Source organism: Saimiri boliviensis, chromosome 14 (assembly GCF_048565385.1).
Source record: "Saimiri boliviensis isolate mSaiBol1 chromosome 14, mSaiBol1.pri, whole genome shotgun sequence".
Taxonomy (NCBI): Eukaryota; Metazoa; Chordata; class Mammalia; order Primates; family Cebidae; genus Saimiri; species Saimiri boliviensis.
Genome location: NC_133462.1, coordinates 6570927 through 6593552, shown reverse-complemented (window position 1 = coordinate 6593552; position 22626 = coordinate 6570927). Strand labels below are relative to the sequence as shown.

Genomic DNA, 22626 nt, shown 5'->3' with positions numbered 1-22626 from the left:
ATGACGTCTAGCATCCAATTTAACCTACTTCTTATCCTGAAGGGCTATTCCTTTCTGCTGCTCCCAAACCTTGAATGAAGAGTGCTACCCAAAATATATTTGTACAAAGTGCTGGGGTAGGCAGGAAAGAAGTCTTTGTTGTCATGTTTGGGGAAGGGATACCAGCTTGCATATGGCAATCACCCATCACCCTCAAAAACTCTCCCATATATTGCAGTAAGTTGGCAGCTTTGGGTTCTCTGTGATTATTAAGCATGGAAGATCCAGTTACTTTCTGGGGATATTAAAATCTGAACAGGATGCAATATTTGGGAACTACTGGTTTATACCTTAAAATGTCATATGAGCATACTTACATGAGATACCTAGAGTAGTCAAATTCATACATACAGAAAGTAGCATGATGCTTGCCAGGGGCAATGTGCATCTATGAATTTGACTACTCTGGGTATCTCATGTAAGTATGCTCATATGACATCTGTCCTTTTCTATCTGGTTTACTTCACCTAGCATAATATCTTCAAAGTCATTCACGTTAAAGCATTTGTTAGAACTTCATTCTTAAAGCTGAATAAGATTTTATCTGATGCATACTACATTTTGTTTATTCATTTATCCATTAATAGACATTTAGGTTGCTTCCATGTTTTGGCTATTGTAAATAACGCTGCATGAACATGGGTGTATAAATATCAGACTCCCTGCTTTCAATTCTTTGTGGTATCTACTCAGAAGTAGAATTGTGGAACTGCTGAACTATATAGTAATTACATGCTTCATTTTTTGAGGAATTTTCATGCCACCTTCCATAGAGATTGCACCATTTTACATCCCACCAGCAATGCACATGGGTTTCATTGTCTACAAATCTTCACCAATATTTGGTATTATCACCAATATTTGGTATTTGGTACCAATATTTGGTTTTGTTTTTTAATGGTGGTCATTCTAATGTGTATGAAGTGGTATCTCATAATGGTTTTGATCTGCATTCCTATAATTATTACTGTGTATAAAATTATATAAATATTTATGTGTTGGAAATTATAAATTAGTTTTCAATATTTTGATATTGAGTATTAAAATAATACAAACTTACTGAACTTACCTTTCAAAATTGGGAGATCTGGCACTCCCCTTATGACAGTGATGAACTGGGGACGAGCAGGAACTGCCTCTTTCACTTTGCCATATTTTCTACTGTGGTGGTCCAAGCTATCTCCTCCGACAAAGATTACCCAAACGATAAAGAGGGGGAAAAACATAGGATGGAAAAGATAAATTGTTTTAGTCCATTTGGGCCACTATACCAAAATACCTTAGACTGGGAAATTTATAAACAACAGAATTTTCTCATCATTTTGAAGGCTGGGAAGTCCAAGATCAAGGAGCCAGTGGATTCAGTGTCTGGAGAGAATTCTCTCCTTCCCAGATAGTATATTTTTGTGGTAACCTCACATGGCAGAAGAGGAAAACACACTTCCTTCTATTTCTTTTCTGAGGACACTAATCCCATTCATGAGGATGGCACCATTATGGATTAATCACTTCCCAAAAGGTCCACCTCTTAATACCATCACCTCGAGGTTTAAAATTTTCAACGTATAAATTTTAGGAAAATATTTCTATTATAGCCTAAATAGAGTACATCAAGAGTTAAAGCATATAGAAAAGAAGTAAATATCGCACGCTCTTTGCTGCATGCACTTACGAAAATTAAAAGAAAAATACCGGCCGGGCGCGGTGGCTCAAGCCTCTAATCCCAGCACTTTGGGAGGCCGAGGGGGGTGGATCACGAGGTCAAGAGATCAAGACCATTCTGGTCAACATAGTGAAACCCCGTCTCTACTAAAAATGCAAAAAATTAGCTGGGCATGGTGGCGCGTGCCTGTAATCCCAGCTACTCAGGAGGCTGAGGCAGGAGAATTGCCTGAACCCAGGAGGAAGAGGTTGCAGTGAGCCGAGACTGCACCATTGCACTCCAGCCTGGGTAACAAGAGTGAAACTCCGTTTCAAAAAAAAAAAAAAGAAAGAAAGAAAGAAAAGAAAAATATCCGAAGTATATAAAAGTTAAATTCGTTAAAAAGAATGAAGAAATTATAAAAGCAGCAGGACATAAACAGATATTACCTTAGGTAGAAACACAAAAAGAAAGCGATGACTGAATTTTCATGAGAAACTCATCGCCCCCGCCAAGTGGAATGACATCTCCCAAAGGTTTTTTTTTAAAAAATGCAAAGCTAGAATTCTAAATGTTGGAAAATTATCCTCCAAAATGAAAGAAGAGTAGTGCTTTTATTATGAAGGAGTAAGCTCCTAGCAGAGTGAACCCCCCACAACAAAATAAAACAAACAAAATAAATCCTTACAAGTTAGAAGCTTTGAATGGGGAAAAAAAACTACTTGGGAAATGGGATAAAAGAAAATAGATCTTGGAGGGAGTCAAAATTTGGGGAAAGGGACCAGCAAGAAATTAATAGCTTTATTCCAATGGTAGGCCAGTGTTGCAATGCAGAAATGGGCCACTAAAATTCTCATAGAACTCCTTCCATCTTTCTGGACTGAGAAACGAGGGCTGAAGCCCAGGGCAACTAGGAACACTGGGACATGAGGTGAGAATTCTGGAAAGGAGAGAGCTAGGTTAAAGGAACTCTGGCTTCTGAGTATAAGTGCTTTCCATGTCTCTGACTGACCTCAGAACCATGTATGTGCAGGTCATACCACAAATGTTGCAAGTAGAGATGACAGAGTTGCTATGAGACTTGAGCCATCATCCATCACAGGCAAGGAATAGTCTGCAATTCTACTTGAACCAAAGTATTTGTCTGCTTAACAAAAATACTCTAAAAGAATATAACTTGTTGCAGAGTCTCCACAACATAACCTAAAGAACAGGATCCAATCCAAAGCTACTCAACATGTGAAAACACAGGAAAATAGGACCTATCTGAAGGTAACAACACACAGTAAAGGGGAAATCCTAATGAATAAAGGCATAGGAAATCTGAGCCATGATATAGAACGTATTTATTTTAAAAGGGCAAATAAAAATTTTGAAACTGAAAACTGCAATACAGCATCTAAAATTTTAAAGTTAACAGGTTGAGCTTAATAGCAGGAAATGGATAACGGAAGAAAGATTCAGTTAATGTGAAGACAGATAATGAAAATTATTCAACCTGTAAAAACAGAGAAAAAAAATTTTAAATAATAGGGAACAGAGATCGAGGGACCTGTGAGACAATACAAATAAGTCTAACTATTTGTAATTGGAGGCCTGAAGAAAAAGGAAAAATAGAATGGAACAGACAAAAATATTTGAATAAAACGTCCAAAACATCCTAAATTTGGTAGAGACATGAAGGGAACCAAAGACTTAAAGCAATCCCTCATAAAAATAATATCCAGCTCCAACAAAATGGATGAAGAAGTACTCGATCTCATTAGCAAGTGGGTAAACTTAAGTTCAAACCATTAGCCAAATGCTATTACACACTCTCCAAATTGGAAACCTTTTAGATATCTGAAGATGTCCAGTGCTGGTAAAGTGTGTAACACTGAAAGACATAAATTGTTCCCAACGCCATCTAACAAACTAACGATATTCATGTCCAATAAGGAATGTGCAAGCTGCTCATCAGACCTGATGTCTGATGGGAGAGGAAGGAACTGGTTCTGGGTTAATGGTAATTCAGTGTGTAGCATTCAATGCTTAGAAATCAGGAATTAAGAAAAAGAAAGGTCTCAATTCAATAATTAAGATTCTACATCATTGAAAATGAAAAACAAAACAAACCCTAAGCAAACAGAAGGAAAACCTAATAAAGTTAAAGTAGTAATCAATAACAAAAACAGAAAATCACTTTTGAAGCCATGAATGGAAAAGAGCAGGAAGGCCATGTGAAGACACAGGGAGGAAGCAGCTATCTACAAGCCAAGGAGAGATCTCAGAAGAAACCAACCCTGCCAACACCTTGGTCTTGTTGGACTTTCAGCCTCTGAACTGTGAGAAAGTGTGGCCTGGGGGGACGACTCGTGCCTGTAATCCCAACCCTCTGGAAGGGTGAGGCTCAATAATTGCTTGAACTCAGGAGGTGGAGGTTGAAGTGAGCCGAGATGGCAACCCTGCACTCCAGCCTGGGTGAAAGAGGGAGACTATGTCTCAAAAACAAAACAAAAACAAACAAAAAGAACTGCATGCAAGAAAGTAAATTTCTGTTATTTAATTTAAAAAATAAACGAATACAATGCAAATATTGGTACCTTAAAAATCAGTGAGCTTAATAAGATTTACAAGGTTAAAAGATACAAATCATCAATATCAAATCACTACACACCCCACAGGTATTGAAAAGATAACAAGGGACTACTGTAAGTGCCTCTATGCACATAAATTTAACAGCACTTAGATAAAATGGACCAATTCCAGAAAAAAATCACAAACTACCAAAATTTAAGTTGAAATAAATCACGTGACAAGTTCTAGACCTGTTAAATAATTTGATTTCATAGCTTAAACCCTTCTGAAAAAATAAACCTCCATGCCCAGATGCTTTCACTCAGGAAAACTACCAAACATTCATAGAAGAAATAACACCAATTCTGCATAATCTTTTCTGGAAAATCAAAGTGGAGGGAACACTTTCCAACTCATTTTATGAAACCAGCATCATCCTGATGCCAAAACTAGACAGAAATACTCCAAAAACCCCACCTACCAACCAATTTCTATTATAAACACAGATACCAAAATATTCTTAAAATTAATCAATAGAATGCAGCAATACCTAAAGAGAGGGATACACTGCCACCAAGTTCGGGTTTATCCTGGATTTGCAAGCCTGTTTTGAATCTATTAATGTAATTAACCATACGAAGAGTTGAAAGAAGAAAATTACAAGATCATATCAACTCACATAGAAAAGCATTTAACAAAATTCCATATCCATTCATGATAAGGGAAACACTCTTATAAGATTAGGAACGGAGGGGAACTTCAATTTGCGGATGGGTAGCTAAAGAGAATCTACAGCTAACATCTTATTTAATGGTGGAAAACTGAATGTTCATTTTTCCCCTAGCCCCTGCAAAGATCTGTAACAAGACAAGAATGTCTACTTTCACTGCTCTTACTCAACATCATATTGAATGTCCTAACCAGTGCAAATTACGAAAATGTGAATTAAAACCACAAGGGGATAACATGACACACTTATTAGTATGTCTGAAACAGTGACAATATCAACTGTACGTGATGCCACAGAGCCACTGGAACTCTCATACATTGTTGGTGGTGATGCAAAACAGTATGACCTCTTTGAAAAACAGTTTGAGAGCTCCCTATGAAATTAAATATAAACTTAGCCTATAGCCTGGCAATCCTCCTTTTAGGAATCTATGCAAGAGAAATGAAAACATATGTTCATGTCAAAACTGGCACATGAATGTTTGTGGCAGCATTATTCGTGATCACCAAAATCTGGAAACATCCCAAATGTCTCTCAGTGGCTGGATGGGTAAATATAGAACGTGTATATAAAACATTATCGGCAGTAAAGAGGAATGGACTATAATCACTCTCAAAAGCATCGGCCGGGCGCGGTGGCTCAAGCCTGTAATCCCAGCACTTTGGGAGGCCGAGGTGGGTGGATCACGAGGTCGAGAGATTGAGACCATCCTGGTTGACATGGTGAAACCCCTTCTCTACTTAAAATACAAAAAATTAGCTGGGCATGGTGGCGCGTGCCTGTAATCCCAGCTACTCAGGAGGCTGAGGCAGGAGAATCGCCTGAACCCAGGAGGCAGAGGTTGCGGTGAGCCGGGATCGCGCCATTGCACTCCAGCCTGGGTAACAAGAGCGAAACTCCGTCTCAAAAAAAAAAAAAAAAAAAAAAAAAAAAGCATCACGCTGAGTGCAAATAAGCAAGTCTCAAAAGGTTCCACTCTGTTGACTCCGTTCTCAAAAAGACAAAATTAGTTATGCAGGACAGATCAGTGTTTGCCAGAAGTGAAGACTGGCTGGACAGTGTGACTGTCAATGAATAGCATGAAGAAATATTGGGGATGATGAAATCATTTTGTTGTTTTCTCTTGAGATGGAGTTTTACTCCATTGCTCAGGCTGGAGTGCAATGGCACGATCTCGGCTCACTGCAACCTCCGCCTCCCAGGTTCAAGCAATTCTCCTGCCTCAGCCTCCTGACTAGCTGGGATTACAGGTGTCTGCCACCACGCCTGGCTAACATTTGTATTTTTAGTAGAGATGGAGTTTCACCGTGTTGGCCAGGCTGGTCTCAAACTCCTGACCTCAAGTGATCTGCCTGCCTCGGCCTCCCAAAGTGCTGGGATTACAGGCGTAAGCTATCACACTTGGCCCATTTTGTATTTTGATTGTTGTGGGGGTGATGGTGGTTAAACAAATATATATATCCATTAAATCTCATCAAAATATACAAAAAAATTAATTTTACAATATAATTTTAAAATTAAATTAATGGGAAAAATATTTGATTAGATCTTTAAGATATTGGTACATGCAAAGATTTCACAATTCGGACTGCCAAAGTACTATATATCCATGAAAAGATGGACAAATGGGATTTCCTAAAAATTAAATACTCTTGCTTATCCAAAAAAAAAAAAGAGTGACAAGTAGGAAAAGCAGCACAATTTAAAGGACTCATATCCAGAACAAGGAACCAAAAATATATATATATATATGTATATAGATTTATATATATATATGTATATATATATACATTTGTATATATATATACATATACATATTTATATCTTCAGATACACATATATATATATCGCTACATATATATACGAAGAAAAAGCCCATTTTTTATTTTTAAATGAGCAGGGATCAGAACAAGCATTTCATGAAAGATATTCAAATTGCCAGTAAACATAGGAAAAGGTGCTCAATATTATTATTAGGGAAATGCAAATTAAAATACAAAAATATAAGAAAATATCACCTCAAAGAGATTACAATAATTAAAATTGAAAAAGCAACAGGAGATATATTCACACATAGAATTTAGTCATCCATTGGTGTCCAAGGGAAACTGAATATTTAAGTCTGTTTTTTTGGGGTTTTTTTTGTTTTTTTGTTGTTGTTGTTGTTGTTGTTATTGTTGTTTTCTGAGATGGGGTCTTGCTTTGTTGCCCAGGCTGGAGTGCAGTGGTGCAATCTCACCTCACTGCAACCTCCACCTCCTGGGTTCAACTGATTCTCCTGCCTCAGCCTCCCAGGTGGCTGGGATTACAGGCATGTGCCACCACACCCTGCTATTTTTTGTTTGTTTGTTTTTAGTAGAGACAGGGTTTCACCATGTTGGCCAGGCTGGTCTTGAGCTCCGACCTCAAGCGAGGACGCTCAGGTCTTGAAGCTGGCCTTGCAGAAGCTGCAGATACAAAAAATTGATCCTCTGCAGTTGCAGATCCTGCATATCCCAAAAATAGTGTTGCATTTTCCATCTGTAGTTGGTTGAATCTGCAGCTGCAGAACCAGTGGATATAGAAAGCTGACTGGATGATATGAAAAGCAAAAACAATAAATACCAAAACGAAAAATGAGCTATTGATACACGTAACAGCATGGATAAACCAGGAAAACCATACTGAAGAAATGAAGCCAGACTCTAAAGCATATATAATGTTTGATTCCAGTTATATGGTGCACAAAACCTGAAAATACAAATCTATACGGACAGAAGAGAGAACGGTGGGACCCACGATGGAGGCTTTGTACTGGGAAGGGCACAGAGACCCATTTGTGGGGAGGCTGGGAAGAATCTACATGTTGAGGCTGGGTGGTGGAAGCAAGAGGGTGTACATATGTAAAAGTTAATCTAGTTGTACTCTTTATTGGCTTATGTATTTTAAGAGAGAGGGTCTCGCTCTGTTGCCCAGGCTGGAGTGCAGTGGCGCAACCATAGCTCACGGCAGCCTGGACCTGCTGGGATCGGGTGATTCTCCCCCCTCGGCCTCCCAAGTAGCTGGAATTACCAGTGTGGGCTACCACGACTGGCCTAGTTGTACTGTTTACATTTGCATGTTTTCTTCTATTTAAATTATGCATCCTCAAAAAATGAATAAACACGACAGCCTTTGATGACAAAGAATAGATTAAGACATCTGACAAAGAATAGATTAAGACATTTTTTCTCTACAAACAGAGGCATTAAAGAGTAAAATCAATTATGTTGTATTGCTTCATAAAAGTTTTACTTATCTTATAATAACTGTATTATAAACAATCACAACGAGGTAGGGTTTCAAGTGGAAACCGAATGCTGTGTGTCCGTGCCTCCATGGATAGGGAAGGTGAGGAGACCAGAAACTCAAGTGTTAAGAAGGTGACTTTTGGTGGTCAGGCACCGAGGCTCATGCCTGTAATCCCAGCACTTTGGGAGGCCAAGGCGGTGGATTGCTTGAGGTCAGGAGTTCAAGATCAGCCTGGCCAACATGGTGAAACTCCAGCTCTACTAAAATAAAATGAAATAAAATAAAATAATCAGCCAGGTACAGTGGTGGGCACCTGTAATTCTAGCTACTAGGGAGGCTGAGGCAGGAGAACCGCTCGCACCCAGGAGGTGGAGGTCGCAGTGAATGGAAATGGCACCACTGCACTCCAGCCTGAGCAACAGAGCAACACTGTCTCAAACACACACACACACACGCACACGCATACGCACACGCACACACAGACACACACAGAGGTAACTTTTGGATACTGGGGTTATAAGACTGAAAGTTCGTTCCCTTCACAGAACTGGGGATGGAGAGGGAAGAGAAGGGTGGGTGGGGAGGGGATGGGGTGCAGGTGTGGTGGGGCAGGACTCACAGGCAGAGGGGGATAAGTAGATGGGGTATGGGGCAGGCAGGAAAACAGGGGTAGTCAGTGGGATGCAAGCTTCCAGAAGGAAGCTGACAGTGATGTCCTGCGTCTGTCCTGCAGGGCTGGGTGTTCACGCCTCGCTTCTGTCTTGAGCAGGAGGGGCTCAGTCCGGCCTCTCTGCCCTGCTCCCCTGGGGACCTCCACACCTGCGGAGCCAACACAGGCCTCACATCAGCGCCGGCCACTCCAGTTCTGATTCCAGGTGGGGCAGGTCAGCTTAGCCGCACCCGGCACTCAGGAGCTTCCTGGAGAGAAGCGGGCCTGCTTACCTGGTGTAGTAGATCCAGGTGAGGCCGTAGGTGAGGAGGAAGCCAGCCCCCATGAGAGCACCCCGGATCAGGGTGAGGACGAGGGGCCAGGAGCCGTCCTGTTTCTCAGGCACACACATGCAGGAAGAGGGGCTTCCTGGGAGAAAGGAGAAGAAGGTAAGACGCTGGTCCCAGGCCTCAGTCCCTCCCACCGACCTGAATACCTGATCCGGCCCTCCACCCTCAGCACCTGCCCTGCAACTCACTCTGCACAGAAAGGATGAAGGACAGCTGCTGGGAGCCCAGCGGGTGCCCAGCCCGACAGGTGAATTCCCCGCCATCTCCAGCCCCTATGTCAGGTAGCTCCAGGGTCCCAGCTACTGAGGTCTGGGAGGGATCCAGGGCTTTTCCCTCCCGGAACCAGCTCAGCGAGGCACGGGGGTTGCTGTCAACTGTGCAGACGAGGAACAGGGACTGGCCTTCCAGGATGGGCAGTGACATGCCAGTGCTCAGGATCTGCAGGGCTGGGAAAGAGATTCATGGCCCGCTCAGTGGAGCTGAGAGGCCCGATTCTCCCTGACTCCTCCCGCTGAGCTGCAAGAAGAAAGACCGGCCGAGCGCGGTGGCTCTCACCTGTAATCCCAGCACTTTGGGAGGCTGAGGCGGGCAGATCACCTGAGGTCGGGAGTTCGAGACCAACCTGACCAACATGGGGAAACCCTGTCTCTACTAAAAATACAAATTTAGCTGGGTGTGCTGGTGCATGCCTGTCATCCCAGCTACTCAGGAGGCTGAGGCAGGAGAATCACTTGAACCCGGGAGGCAGAGGTTGCAGTGGGCCGAGATCGCGCCGTTGCACTCCAGCCCGGGCAACAAGAGCAAAACTCCGTTTAAAAAAAAAAAAAAAAAAAAAAAAAAAACCAAGACCATGTGGTGAGTGCTGTGAATGGACTAGCCATCGGCGAAGGGGTGAGGACTTGGTGATCAGGTCAGGCTATCAGAAAGAAGGGGCCTGAACGGAGAAAGGAGAGATGAGGCGTTCTCACATTAAGGAGAAGCGGATGGGCAGCTCAGGTGCAGATGTGCTGAGAACTGAGACAGCCTGGCAGACCAGGAGGAGGCTCCTGTCTCTGCAACCTGGCAGGGAGGACCCGGAGCTCCCAAGACACGATAATGGTGGTAGAGGAAGCAGACTCAGATCTTTTGGAGCCTTGGGTGCCAGGTTGAGGGCCTCGGGCTTTATCCTGGAAAGCGGTAGGGGGCTGTGAGTAGGGGACACAGAGTGAGCGCTGGACCTAGACAAATCCTGCTGGAGCCAAGAAGGTCCCCGAATGCAGGGAAGTGGGACGGGAGGAGGCTGGGGCAATGGGCCAGGTTGAGCACGAGACTCGAGCTGGGCCTGGAACCAAGGGGAAGAGGAGGGAAGTGATGGTGGGTGGAGTGAAGGTCTCAAGACTTGCGGACTCGCGGAGCAGCTGGTGGGAAAGGGCGCTGTCTAGAGCACGGTCCAGAACAGCCCGGGGATCTAGAGGGAAGGAGTAGCTGAGAGGCGTCCGAGGGAGGCAGCTAAATGTGCGGATCTGTGCCTCAGAGAAAGGGCTGGATGTAAAGTCGCGGGAGGCATCAGGACAGCGTCAAGGAGAGATTGGATCACGCAGGAATGTGGAGGGCGAACAGGGCTCCGGGGCAGAGCTCTGGGAGGTGAGAACGTTGAAGGCTCCCACCAAGGACGATCAGATAGAGACGAAGCAGGGCGTGCATCAGAGGACTTGCGGGCAGGCAGTCATTCAAGAAAAGGGAACAGTGTGTCCTCACTACTTGAACTCACAGAGACAGAAATTAAAATGCTGGGTGCCTGGTGGCAAGAGGGGGAAGTGGAAAGTTGCTGTTTAATGGGTGCAGAGTTTCACTTTTGCAAGATAAAGAGAGCTCTGCAGTTTGGTTTGCAACAATGTAACAGACTTAACACTGCTGAACTGCACTCTCTAAAATGGCTAAGATGACAAATTCTGTGCTACGCGTATTTTATCACAATGAAAAATATAAATTTGAGAAGCAGAGCGGAGAAAAGGGAGAAGCCAAAAGCAGTACTAGGTCTGTTCATGCAAGATCTTGGTGACTGGGATTGGGGGGTTCGGGACAGAGGGCTGAGGGAGGGTCTCCTCTCCCACTGCTGAACCCTGAGCTTATAGAAGGCGCCCATCACAGCCCCAGAGGGAAGAGGGTCTTTCCTACCTGTGCCTGTGCCATTTCTGAAAAAGATGCGGATGGCGAGGTTCTGTGGAGCATCTGGGTAGAAAGACACAGCCCCAGCTTCAGAGGTGACGAGTGGGACTGGCGTGGGCCCGGGAGGTACACAAAGAGGGGCCCAATAGGTGGGGACGGCTGTCCTTCCTGCCCACACACCAGTTTTCCCAGGTTATCCTTCTCTCTCTTCTACATGCACACACACACATGCACACACACACATGCGCACACACACACACACGCACACACACACATGCGCACACACATGCACACAGACACACACGCACGCACACACCCCACACACCACACACCACACACACATGCGCACACACACACATGCACACGCACACACACACACACATGCACACACACACCACACACGCCCCTCACTCCCACTGCCCTTGGGGACCCAGCTGTGTCCCCACCACCACTCACAGGAGACATTGAGCTGGACAGTTCTCTGCGTGGTCACCTCAGCTCCAGTCACCTCAGCTCCTCGGAGTTTCACCTGACAGGTGAGGTTGGTGCCGTGGTCCTTGGGCCTCGGAGTGAAGGTAAGCACCGGGGAGCGGGTGGTCTCCGGGCGCAGGAGGCTGAGGGCATCGCCCGTCCAGGAGAATGTGAGAGGCCGTCCCGCTTCGCAGGATCCTGGAAGGCTGCAGTTCAGCCTCGTGGGGCGGCCGGACTCCAGGGGCTCCAGAAAGTGGATGTCGGGTTTCAGGGCTGAGGAGGAGACAGGGAGACGCCTGGGCCCCAGGGCGTGGGGACGCACGGTGTGGCCCTGACAGTGGCCAGGCCTCAGGCCCCGAGCTGCCCCGAGTCCTGCGCCTCCTCCAACCGCCCCTGCCCAAGTCCCGTCCCTGTTCTCATTCGGGGTCTCCACGTCCAGGATCTTCTCCTAGGGCCCCTCCATACCTGTCACCTCCAAGTTCAGCTTATTCTCTTCGTAGGTATATCTTGCCTTTCCTCTCTCCATGCGGAATAAATAGTTTCCCGTGTCCTCCATTCTGGCACCTTCTATTTTCAGGGAGCAGACATTCTTCCGGACGTCCCCAAGGAGATGGAACCGGCCCCGGGTCTCTTGCTTCGTAGTTCTGTGTGGGTGGTTTGTCGCCACAGGAGCACCATGGTATACGTTCTCCCCCTCCCGGAACCAGTAGACGTAGAGTGGATGATAGGAATTCGAGGAGTCCCCCGGGTAAGAGAAGGAGCAGGGCACCAGGACGCACAGGCCCTCCTGCACCGTCGCCGACTTCTGCACTCGCAGCTCATACCCTGCCTTGTCCTGCAGGGACCCTGGGGGGACACAGAGGCTCAGCTTCGGCTCCAGCCCCCTCCTCACCCCCGTGGCTGTTCCTCCTCCCTCAGCTCACTCACCCCCCCACAGCAGGGCCAGCAGCAGCAGGGGCAGCATGTCTGCCTCCGCCGGGGCCCCAGCTGGGTCCCAGACCCCTCTGTCAGGGAACGAAACGCCCCAAATGTCCAAATGTGGGGTGGGGCTGAGAAAGCCCCAACAGGAAGCCGGTGGTTGAGTGAGAGCTGTGGTCATTCCCAGAAGGGGAACTTGAGCACCACGTGCTGTCGGGTGAAGCAGAGGCTGGGAAACCATCCTCCTCCCACCCCCACTGGACACCACAGGTGAAGATACGGAGGTCCCCAGAGCGGCTTGTCCAGACTTGTAAGTCTAGACTCCTGAGGACCCAAGTCCCTTAGCTGGAGCACTTTCCTTGTGCACTTTCCTGTTGTCTACACAGGAAGGAGAACGCCCCCTGGCCAGTTCCCTGGGAGTCAGGGCCTCTAGACCCCCAGAGAGATGGGAGAATAAATTCTTTATGACATGGTAGGTGCGGTGGTAAGGGTAGCACAGGCTGGGGGTTTCAGGTGGGGAAGAGTTTCCTCCTTCCAGAGGGAAGCCAAGTTCTCAGGGACAAACACGTCAGGTGGACATGACCGGGTCCTTTGGTTCCCACCACCCCTTGGATTTGGGTCCCTGATCTCACCACTGTCCCTGTCCCAGGCAGCGTCACACCCCAGCCCTGGTGCTGACAGCCAGGTGAGGCACGTGAGCCAGGCACTTGAAATTCAGAAGTTGAGGACATGCAATGCCCAGTGTGGAGCCAGACCCATCACCTACCAGCTGTTGGACTTTACAAAAGTTACCTACCCTCTCTGTGCCTCAGTGTGCTTAGCTGAAAAATACAGACCAGACTAGAGTTGCTGTGTGGGGATTCAGTGAGGTCTCCTGTGTAAAGTGCTTAGGACAGTGCCTGGCCCTGAGAACTCACCCATTCAACCGATGCTTCAGGGGTCCCTGTGGTGCACCAGGCCCCCTGTTTTAGGAGCTGGAGATACAGCAAAGGATACATTCTTCGATTGAGAAGGTAAGTCGAAAATCCTAGTGGGGACTCCTCTGGGCACAATGCCCAGGGCACCCCTGCTCCGCGAAGAGCAGTTAAAAAAAAAAAAAAGAAAGAAAAAGAAAATAATAAAAATCCTAGTGGGAAGACAGACATTTAATATGAAATTAAAATACACAGTCTGCTGAAGAATGATATAGTCTAAGGAAAAAAAAAAAAAAAAACAGGCACACAGAAGAGGAATCATTGGGCCTGATAAAATGTTTTACGACATGGCTTGGGGGGCACTTGGAAGAGACGACATTTGAGCAAAGATGCGAAGGGCATGTGGGGATGAGTCCACTGGTATCTGGGCAAAGGCGGGTCCAATCCAAGGGAATGGTACGTTTAAAAGTCCCAAGCTAGAAACACACGTGGTGTGCTTGGAAAACAGCCACATGGCAGCATGCAGAAGTGATCAGTGGGGAACGTGGGAGGAGGGAAGGTCTGGGAGGTGTCCTGGGTCTGATCATGAAGAGATGTGGGAGCTGTCAAAAGAACTTCACTTTTCTCTTGTCCAGCTAGGCCCAGGAGGCTGTCAAAGAAAGGAAGAAGAAGGTTCCTGCTGGGCCAGAAACCCTTAAGAAAAAGTTAAGGCATTTCACAGGGCTGAAGATCATGCACCTGAGAAGGAAGTTTGCCCAAAAGATGTTTCGACAGACAAGGAGGAAGCGTATCTCGGAAAAAGCTAAGCGCTATCCCAGGGAATACAGGCAGATGCACAGAACTGAAATTTGAAAGCGGGGATGGCAAGAAAAGCTGGCAGGGTCTATGCACCTGCAGAACCCAGACTGGCCTTTGTCATCAGGATCAGGTTTCAATGGTGTGAGCCTAGAGGCCCAAAAGCTGTTGCAGCTGCTCCTTCGTCGACTCTCCAATAGGACCTTTGTGAGGCTCAACAAAGGATCAATTAACATGCTCTGAGGAGGGCAGAACCACATATACGTGGGGGCCCCAAACCTGAAGTCAGTACATGAACTAATCCACAAGTGTGGTTATGACAAAATCAATCAGAAGCAAATTGCTTTGACAGATAAGGCTTTGAATGTTTGATAAATATGTAAATATAGCATCATCTGCCAGGATGATCTGATTCATGAGATCTGTGCTGCTGGAAAATGCTTTGAAGAAGCAAATAACTTTCTGTGGCCCTTCAGATTATGCTCTCCACAAGGAAGAATGAGGAAAGAGACCACCCATTTTGTAGAAGGCGGAGATGCTGGCAACAGGGAGGACCCGATCAACAGGCTTCTTAGAAGAATAAACTAAGGTGTCTACCACGATGACTTTTCTAATCTGGTCGGTTACTAAGCAGTACCCGCTTTCAAACAAACAAAAACTTGACTTCTGCTGAGTGTATCCGCCAGGGTTCTCCAGAAAAACAGAACCAGTTGTGGGGTGTGTGTGCTGTTGTGGGGGCTGAGTGGGTGTGGGTGTGGGTGTGGGTGTATTTATTAAAAGAAATTGGCTCAAACAATTATGGAAGCAGACAAGTCCCAAGATCCTCAGTTAGCAAGCTGGAGACCTGGGAGAGCTGAAACTGTAGCTCCGGCCCACAAGCTTCCAGCCTGGAGATCCAGGAAGAGCCGAAGTTTCAGCTCAAGTCCAAAAGCAGGAGGACACTCAGGTCCAGGCTTGTAGGTAGCGAGGCAAAAGGAGTTCCCCTTCCTCATAGGATGGCCAGCCTCTTTGCTCTAGCCAGGCCTTCGACTGACTGGTCAAGGCTCACCCATCCTGAGGAGGACAACTTGCTTTACTCAAAGTCTACTGATTTGTTTATTTTTTTAAAAAATGTTTTTGAGATGGCATTTCACTCTTGTTGCCCAGGCTGGCGTGCAATGGCGCAATCTCGGCTTACCGCAACTTCTGCCTCCCGGGTTCAAGCCATTCTCCTGTCTCGGCCTTCCGAGTAGCTGGGACTACAGGCGCATGTCACCACGCCCAGCTAATGTTTTGTATTTTTAGTAGAGATGAGGCTTCACAGTGTTAGCCAGGATGGTCTCGATCTCTTGACCTCATGATCTGCCCGCCTCAGCCTCCCAAAGTGCATTACAGGTGTAAGCCACCACACCCAGCCAAGTCTACTGATTTATGTTAATCTCATCCCCAAAACACCCTCACAGGAACACTCAGAACAGTATTTGAGCAAATGCCAGGACACTGTATGGCCCTGTCAAGTGGAGACTTAAAATTAACCATGACACTGAGCAAAGTGTGATGACAAGGGTTGAACAGAGAAGGGGCAGGATTTTGTTTGTTTTTACCTGATCACTCTGCTTGCTTTCCTGAGACCAGACTCTGCTGAGCTGTTGCAATGCTTGGGATGTGAGAGGAGGGTGCTCAGGTCTGCCAGGACGCAGTGGAGGCGGTGAGAAGAGGGGGAGTTAACGGTATTTGTCAACAGATCAGACACACATGGGAAGAGAGGGAACAGGGCCACAGATAATGCCAGTGTTTTCCACCCGAGCAGCTGCAGGCTTGAAGCTGCCATTGCCAGAAGAGGAACAGACTTGAAGAGAAGAATCGGGAGCTCCACTTGGGACGTGTCGGGTTAGATGAGCTTATTAGACATACAAGTGGAGAGAAAAGGAAAGGGTTAGATCTGTGGGTCTGGAATTCGGGAAAAAGTTCTGGCTGGAGAGAAAAGTGGAGTCATTCATGTTCAGAGAGTGTCTGCAGCTGTGAGCCTGAGCGACATCACAAAGGGCATGAGAGTACGTATGCATGTATGTACGTATGTATGTACGTATGCATGTATGTATGCATGCATGTACATATGTATGTACTGGTGTGTGTATGTATGTACGTATGCATGTACTTGTGTATACGTATGTACATGTGTGTGTATGTATGTACATACGTGCGTACATATGTATTTAAGACAGGCTCTAGCTGTCACCCAGGCTGGAGTGCATGGTGCAGTCATAGCTCACTGCGGCCTCAACTTCCCAGGCTCAAGTGAGACTCACCTCAGTCACTTGAGTAGCTGGGACTACAAGTGCACACCACCATGCCTGGCTAATTTTTTTTTAAAGTAAAGATGAAGGTTCCACTATGTGACACAGGCTAGTCTCGAACTCCTAGGCTCCAGTGATCCTCCTGCCTCAGCCTCCCAAAGTGCTGGGATTACAGCTGTGAGCCACCATGCCCGGCCAGGGCATGAGTTTAAGTGAAAAAGGGACAGACACCATCTCCAGGGCTTCTGTGATCTGGATATCAGACTCACTTTCCCACTGAAAATAACTAAAAATACAGGGAAGATAATTAATGCACATCTTAAAACCATGGAAGTTCTGATGAGAGAGAAGAATTTTCAGTCAAAACTGTAAGAGATGGCAGGAACCAAGAGACGGAACCAGAGCACCAAAGTCACACGTGCCCTTCAGGAATTCTGAATGTGGAGAACTTGAATTTGGGGTTTCCTGGACCTGAGGATCAGAGTCAGACTACGCACCAGGTGGAGGGGAAGGTACAGGGTTCGTGGTCACACTCTTTCTGCACACCCCCAGGCTCTGTCCAGGGGAATGAAAGTCGAGTGCAGAAAACCCCACTCTCCCTCCCACCCTCTGGCTGCTGCCCCAGTCAGTGACGAAGAGGCCAGAAGCCTCTCTAGGCTGGAGGAGACCCTGCCCTGGAATTACCTCATTCTCAAAAAAAAAAAAAAAGGCATTTCCTCCTGGATCCAGCACAGCGCATTCTAGACTTCCTGTCTCACCTGAAATGAACGGAGAGAAGCTGAGAATCACTGTGAAGGCTATAACCAGACACAGGCCCCCTCAAAGACTGATATTTAATCACAGCATGTTTCCTAATGAATTGCAAAGCTATGCAGACCGTAATTCCTAGAACCTGTGAATGTCACCTTCCATGGCAAAAGAGACTTTGATGGTTTAATTAAGGATCTCAAGATGGGGAGATCCATTTGAATTACCTAAGTGGAACTTAAATGGAACTGCAGGGGTGCCTAAAAGACAGGCAGAGGGAGATGTGATACAAAAGAGGAGAAGACCAAATGATGATGGAAGCAGAGATCGGAGTGACGGAGGGAGGGGCCGTAGCCACGGAGCACACGAGACCTCTTGAAAAGGGCAAGAAAAAGGATTCTCCCATGAAGGCTCGAGAAGGAAGCAGTGCTACTGACCCCTCGGTATTAGCCCAGCAAAACTGATTTAGCACTTTTGACCTCCGGAATGAAACACATTTGTGGGTTTTTGTTGGCTTGGTTGGTTGTTTTTCCTTGAGACTGAGTCTCACTCTGTTTCTTAGGCTGGAGTGCAGTGGGGCCATCTCGGCTGACTGCAGCCTCCGCCTCCCAGGTTCAAGCGATTCAGAACTTGCCTCAGTCTCTCAAGTAACTGGGACTACAGGTGCGTGCCACCACGCCTGGCTAATTTTTGTTTTTTTTTTTTGTTTTTGTTTTTGTTTTTTTTTGAGACAGAGTTTCGCTCTTATTACCCAGGCTGGAGTGCAATGATGCGATCTTGGCTCACCACAACCTCCGCCTCCTGGGTTCAGGCAATTCTCCTGCCTCAACCTCCTGAGTAGCTGGGATTACAGTCACGTGCCACCATGCCCAGCTAATGTTTTGTATTTTTAGTAGAGAAGGGGTTTCACCATGTTGACCAGGATGGTCTTGATCTCTTAATCCCATGATTCACCTGCCTCGGCCTCCCAAAGTGCTGGGATTACAGGCATGAGCCACCGCGCCCGGCCTAATTTTTGTATTTTTAGTAGAAGCGGGATTTCACCATGTGGGTCAGGCCAGTCTTGAACTCCTGACCTCAAATGATTCGCTCTCCTTGGCCTCCCAAAGTGAGCCACCACGCCGAGCCACATGTGTGTTGTTTAATTACACGCATGAGCCACCACGCCTGGCCACGTTTGTGTGGCTTGAAGCCACAAACTATGCAGTAATTTATTGATGCCATAGGAAACAAACATATAAGATTGTAGAATTCTTCCCTTTGCCCACACCAGCAAGGTTCTAATAAAATAACAGTGGATGACAGATGGAAAGGGATGCGCACTGCAGATTTTATCTGAGGAATAATTCTTAGGGACGTCCAAAGTCAACAGAGGAAACAAAAACAAAGACACTAGAGAAATCTGAAGTCAGGCGCTTAGGGTCCCAGAAAATAAGTCCAACTCCTCTCCAGGTTAACATAAAACCTTACGCTGAAGGCCTGCTCCCCTCTCCTCTTCCTCCACGCATCACACCTGGATTTCAATAAAATAACTGCAAGGCAACCAGAAGCAGTGGCTCGCGTAATCCCAGCACTTTGAGAGGCGAAGGTGGGCAGATTGCGTGAGCTCACGAATTCGAGACTAGCTGGGCCAACACCGTGAAACCCCATGCCTATTAAAAATATAACAATCATGTCTATTAAAAATATAACGATGTGACCTTCTGTGACAAAAGAGACTTTGATGGTGTAATTAAGAATCTCAAGATGCGGAGACCAATTTGAATTACCTAAGTGGAACTTAAATGTAACTGCTGGGCTCCCTAAAAGACAGGCAGAGGGAGATTTGATACAGAAAGACTAAATGATGATGGAAGCAGAGATCAGAGTGACGGAGGAAGGGGCCGCAGCCACGGAGTGCACGAGGCCTCTAGAAGCTGAAAAGGGCAAGAAAAAGGATTCTCCCCTGAAGGTTCCAGAAGGAAGCAGCGCTTCCTACAGCGTGGTGGCAGGCACCTGTAATCCCAGCTACTCGGGAGGCTGAGGCAGGAGAATCACTTGAATCCAGGAGGTGGAGGTTGCAGTGAGCCAAGATCAAGCTAATGCACTCTAGCCTGGGAGACAGAGCAAGACCCTGTCTCAAAAAAAAAAAAAAAAAAAAAAAAGAGGAAGTGCCAGAAATCAAAGACACTAACAGAAATGAAGAATGTCTGGCGTGCGTGGCTGACGGCAAACTGCTCTTCATACCCTGCCAAAACGCCACTGTTACCATTGCAGTGACTATGTGACTTAGCTGAAGCCCCATCATGCTTTTGTTGCCCAAGGCAATGCCTATGTGACATAGCTAAATTTCTTTATTTTGTTTTGTTGTTTGCTTTTGTTTTGAGACAGGGTCTCACTCTGTTGCCTAGGCTGCAGTGCAACGGTGCAAACACAGCTCACTACAGCCTCGATCTCCTGGACCCAAGTGATACTTCCACCTGAGCCTCCCAAGCAGGTGGGACCACAGGTGCATGCCACCACACTCGGCTAATTTATTTAAATTTTTTGTAGAGACGGGGTCTTGCCATACTGCCCAGGCTGGTCCAGACTCCTGGCCTCAAGCAATCCTCCCACCTCGGCCTCCCAAAATGCTGGGATTTTAGGTATGAGCCACCGTGTGTAGCCCATAGGCAAATCTTCCCTCAGCTTTAACTCTGCTTATTTTTAGGAAACAGATATCTGTGGTCTGAGGTTCCTTCTTAAGCAAATTACTCGACCTCTGAAGAAACTAGCTTCATTATGTCCCAGTTTTACGCTAAATGGCACGCGCACTGGTGCCATGACAGTTGACCATCACCATGACAACGACCTAAAGAGACCAAAAAAGAGGTGGCTCCTTGATTCCAAGAAAATCTTCATCCCTTCCCAAGACAAAACACGAATATTCTTCCCCTTGCTCTTAACGTCCAGCCCCTTCATGAAAGATACCCTATATCTGTAACTTCCCAGTTCTCAGCAACGGAGAAGCTGGTTTGTAAGCCCAGCTCCCATTTCCCCAATCCTGTAGCTGTTGAATGTAGCCTGCCCTGCTTCATACTCACTGCCAGGTTCACATATCGGCTTCATGACTCGGAACAGGAGACAGCCCGCGTTCTAGGGTAACCAGGACCCACAATAACAAGATGGGCCTAGGAAGGAAAAGCCCTGAGCACTCCCAGGCCTCAGCAACTGGGCTGGGAAAGAATGGATTTCTTTAAATGATCAAATGTTCTGGCCAGGCGCGGTGGCTCACGCCTGTAATTCCAGCACTTTGGAGGCTGAGGCGGGTGGATCACTTGAAGTCAGGAGTTTAAGACCAGCCTGACCAACATGGTGAAACCCTGGCTCTACTAAAAATACAAAAATTAGCCAGGCATGGTGGTGTGTGCCTGGAACCCCAGCTATACCTGGAGGCTGAGGCAGGATGATCGCTTGAACGTGGGAGGTGCAGGTTGCAGTCAGCCGAGATCATGCTGCTGCACTCCAGCCTCGCGACAGAGTGAGGCTCCGTTTCAAAAAATCAAATAAAAATTTTAAAAGATTATCAAATGTTCTAATTCCTCAGGATGGTATAGCTCACCATTATTTGAGACTTTAATTCCTCTCAACAACATTCTCTAGCTTTCAGTGTAGAGGTCTTGGAACCCTTAAAGATACTGTATCTTAAATTAAATTTTCTGATAGTTGCTACCAGACATATAGAAACGATTTCTGTGTGCTGACTTTGGATGCAGCTGCTCTGCGAAATTCTCATAGTAATATCAGATTAGAGGATAGTTTGGATTTTCGAGGTATGTTACCTTGTCACTGAAAACCATGATGTTTTATTTCTTCCTTCCCAATCACCGTGCCTCTTAGTCTTCCTGCTTCATTGCACCTTCTAGGAGTTTTATTACAGTGTTGCATGAAAATGGTAATAATAGACATCCTTGGTTTTGTTGACCTTAGGGAAAAAGTGTTTAATTTTCACTATTCAGCATAACTGGAAGTCCATGCAACATAAATACAGTAACTCCAGCACCGTTTACCTATAGAATTCTAGTTCATAGTTGTATTCATGAACTATATAGACAGTGTTTTAATTTTTTTTTTTTTTTAAGAAACAGTCTCGCTCTGTTGCCCAGGCTTCAGGGCAGTGGCATAAGCACAGCTCGTTGCAGCCTGGACTCAAGCGATCCTCCTGCCTGAGCTTCCCAAAGTGCTGGAATTACAGGTGCAAGCCACCACGGCGCTCAGCCATTTAAAAAAATATTTTAAATTCACGGGTCACAGTTTAAAATGTGGCGCTCTCTCCCAGTAATCTGAATGCCTAACTTCTCTTGACATAACTATCTTGCATGCCCACCAGACAGCAGTCAGCCTGAGGAAGCAGGAGCTGCCCCTCGTAACTATGCTACATTCCCCACCAAGTGCCAGGGTCTCCCCCGTGCTGAGGCCAGAACAAGTATACTGACAAAGCTTTGTCAACATCTTACCCCATTGTTTATCTTTCTGTTGTTGTCATTTGAGACGAGGTCTTGCTCTGTCCCCCAGACTAGAGTTCGATGGCACAATCATAGCTCACTGTAGCCTCCCACCCCTGGGTTCAAGCGATCCTCCCTCCGGCTCAGCCTCTTGAGTAGTAAGGACCACTGGTATGTGCCACCATGCCCAGCTAATTTTTTTTTTTCTGTAGAAATGGAGGCTCACTGTATTGCCCAGGTGGGTCTCAAACTCCTGGGCCCAACCGATCCTCCATCTCAGTCTCTTAAAGCCCTGGGATTACAGGTGTGAGCCATCATAATCATTACAGGGTGAGCCAGGATTAATGAATCCTGTAATCCACTACAGGATTACAGGTGTGAGCCACCAAACCATTACAGGGTAAAGCCACCCCCATTGTTTACCCCAGACCTACTGATGTACTCTAACTGCCCTCCTCTTGTTGAGGCTTGATTGTGTAACTCCCGGGAAAATAGATGCACTGAGCCATGAAATAAAAATTCCTCTAGCTGAAATCGCTTGAACATGGGAGGCAGAGGTTGCAGTGAGCCGAGATCGTGCCACTACACTCCAGCCTGGGTCACAGAGCGAGATCCTGTCTCAAAAAAAAAATATATATATATATATATATATATATAT

General features: G+C 46.3%; 2 protein-coding genes across 6 annotated transcripts in view; both read right to left on the bottom strand.

Annotated features, from left to right (window-relative positions):
* Positions 1-8328, bottom strand: part of LOC120360098 (sialic acid-binding Ig-like lectin 5) — a 31413-nt gene extending 23085 nt beyond the window's left edge. The window contains exon 1 of one of the 2 annotated variants that reach the window (XM_039466101.2): positions 1109-8328. In XM_039466101.2, coding sequence (XP_039322035.2) covers positions 1109-1265 — 157 coding nt within the window. In that variant the 5' untranslated portion in view covers positions 1266-8328. The remainder of the gene's footprint in view (positions 1-1108) is intronic. The other variant, XM_074386018.1, reaches the window with a different exon arrangement.
* An 89-nt stretch (positions 8329-8417) lies between these two features.
* On the bottom strand, positions 8418-12865 carry LOC101041421 (sialic acid-binding Ig-like lectin 14). Of its 4 annotated transcripts, none has more exons than XM_074386019.1 (8): positions 12783-12865; positions 12321-12701; positions 11841-12128; positions 11394-11492; positions 9425-9682; positions 9180-9315; positions 8857-9056; positions 8418-8497 (listed from the first exon to the last, which is right to left on the bottom strand). In XM_074386019.1, the coding sequence occupies exons 1-7, from the start codon at positions 12817-12819 to the stop codon at positions 9014-9016; spliced, it is 1242 nt and encodes a 413-aa protein (XP_074242120.1). In that variant the 5' UTR covers positions 12820-12865; the 3' UTR covers positions 8418-8497; positions 8857-9013. The 4 variants fall into 4 exon arrangements, with proteins under 4 accessions (XP_074242120.1, XP_010330421.2, XP_074242121.1 ...); XM_010332119.3 differs by having other exon boundaries at positions 11394-11447; XM_074386020.1 differs by lacking the exon at positions 8857-9056.
* Between the last annotated feature and the right edge of the window lie 9761 nt (positions 12866-22626).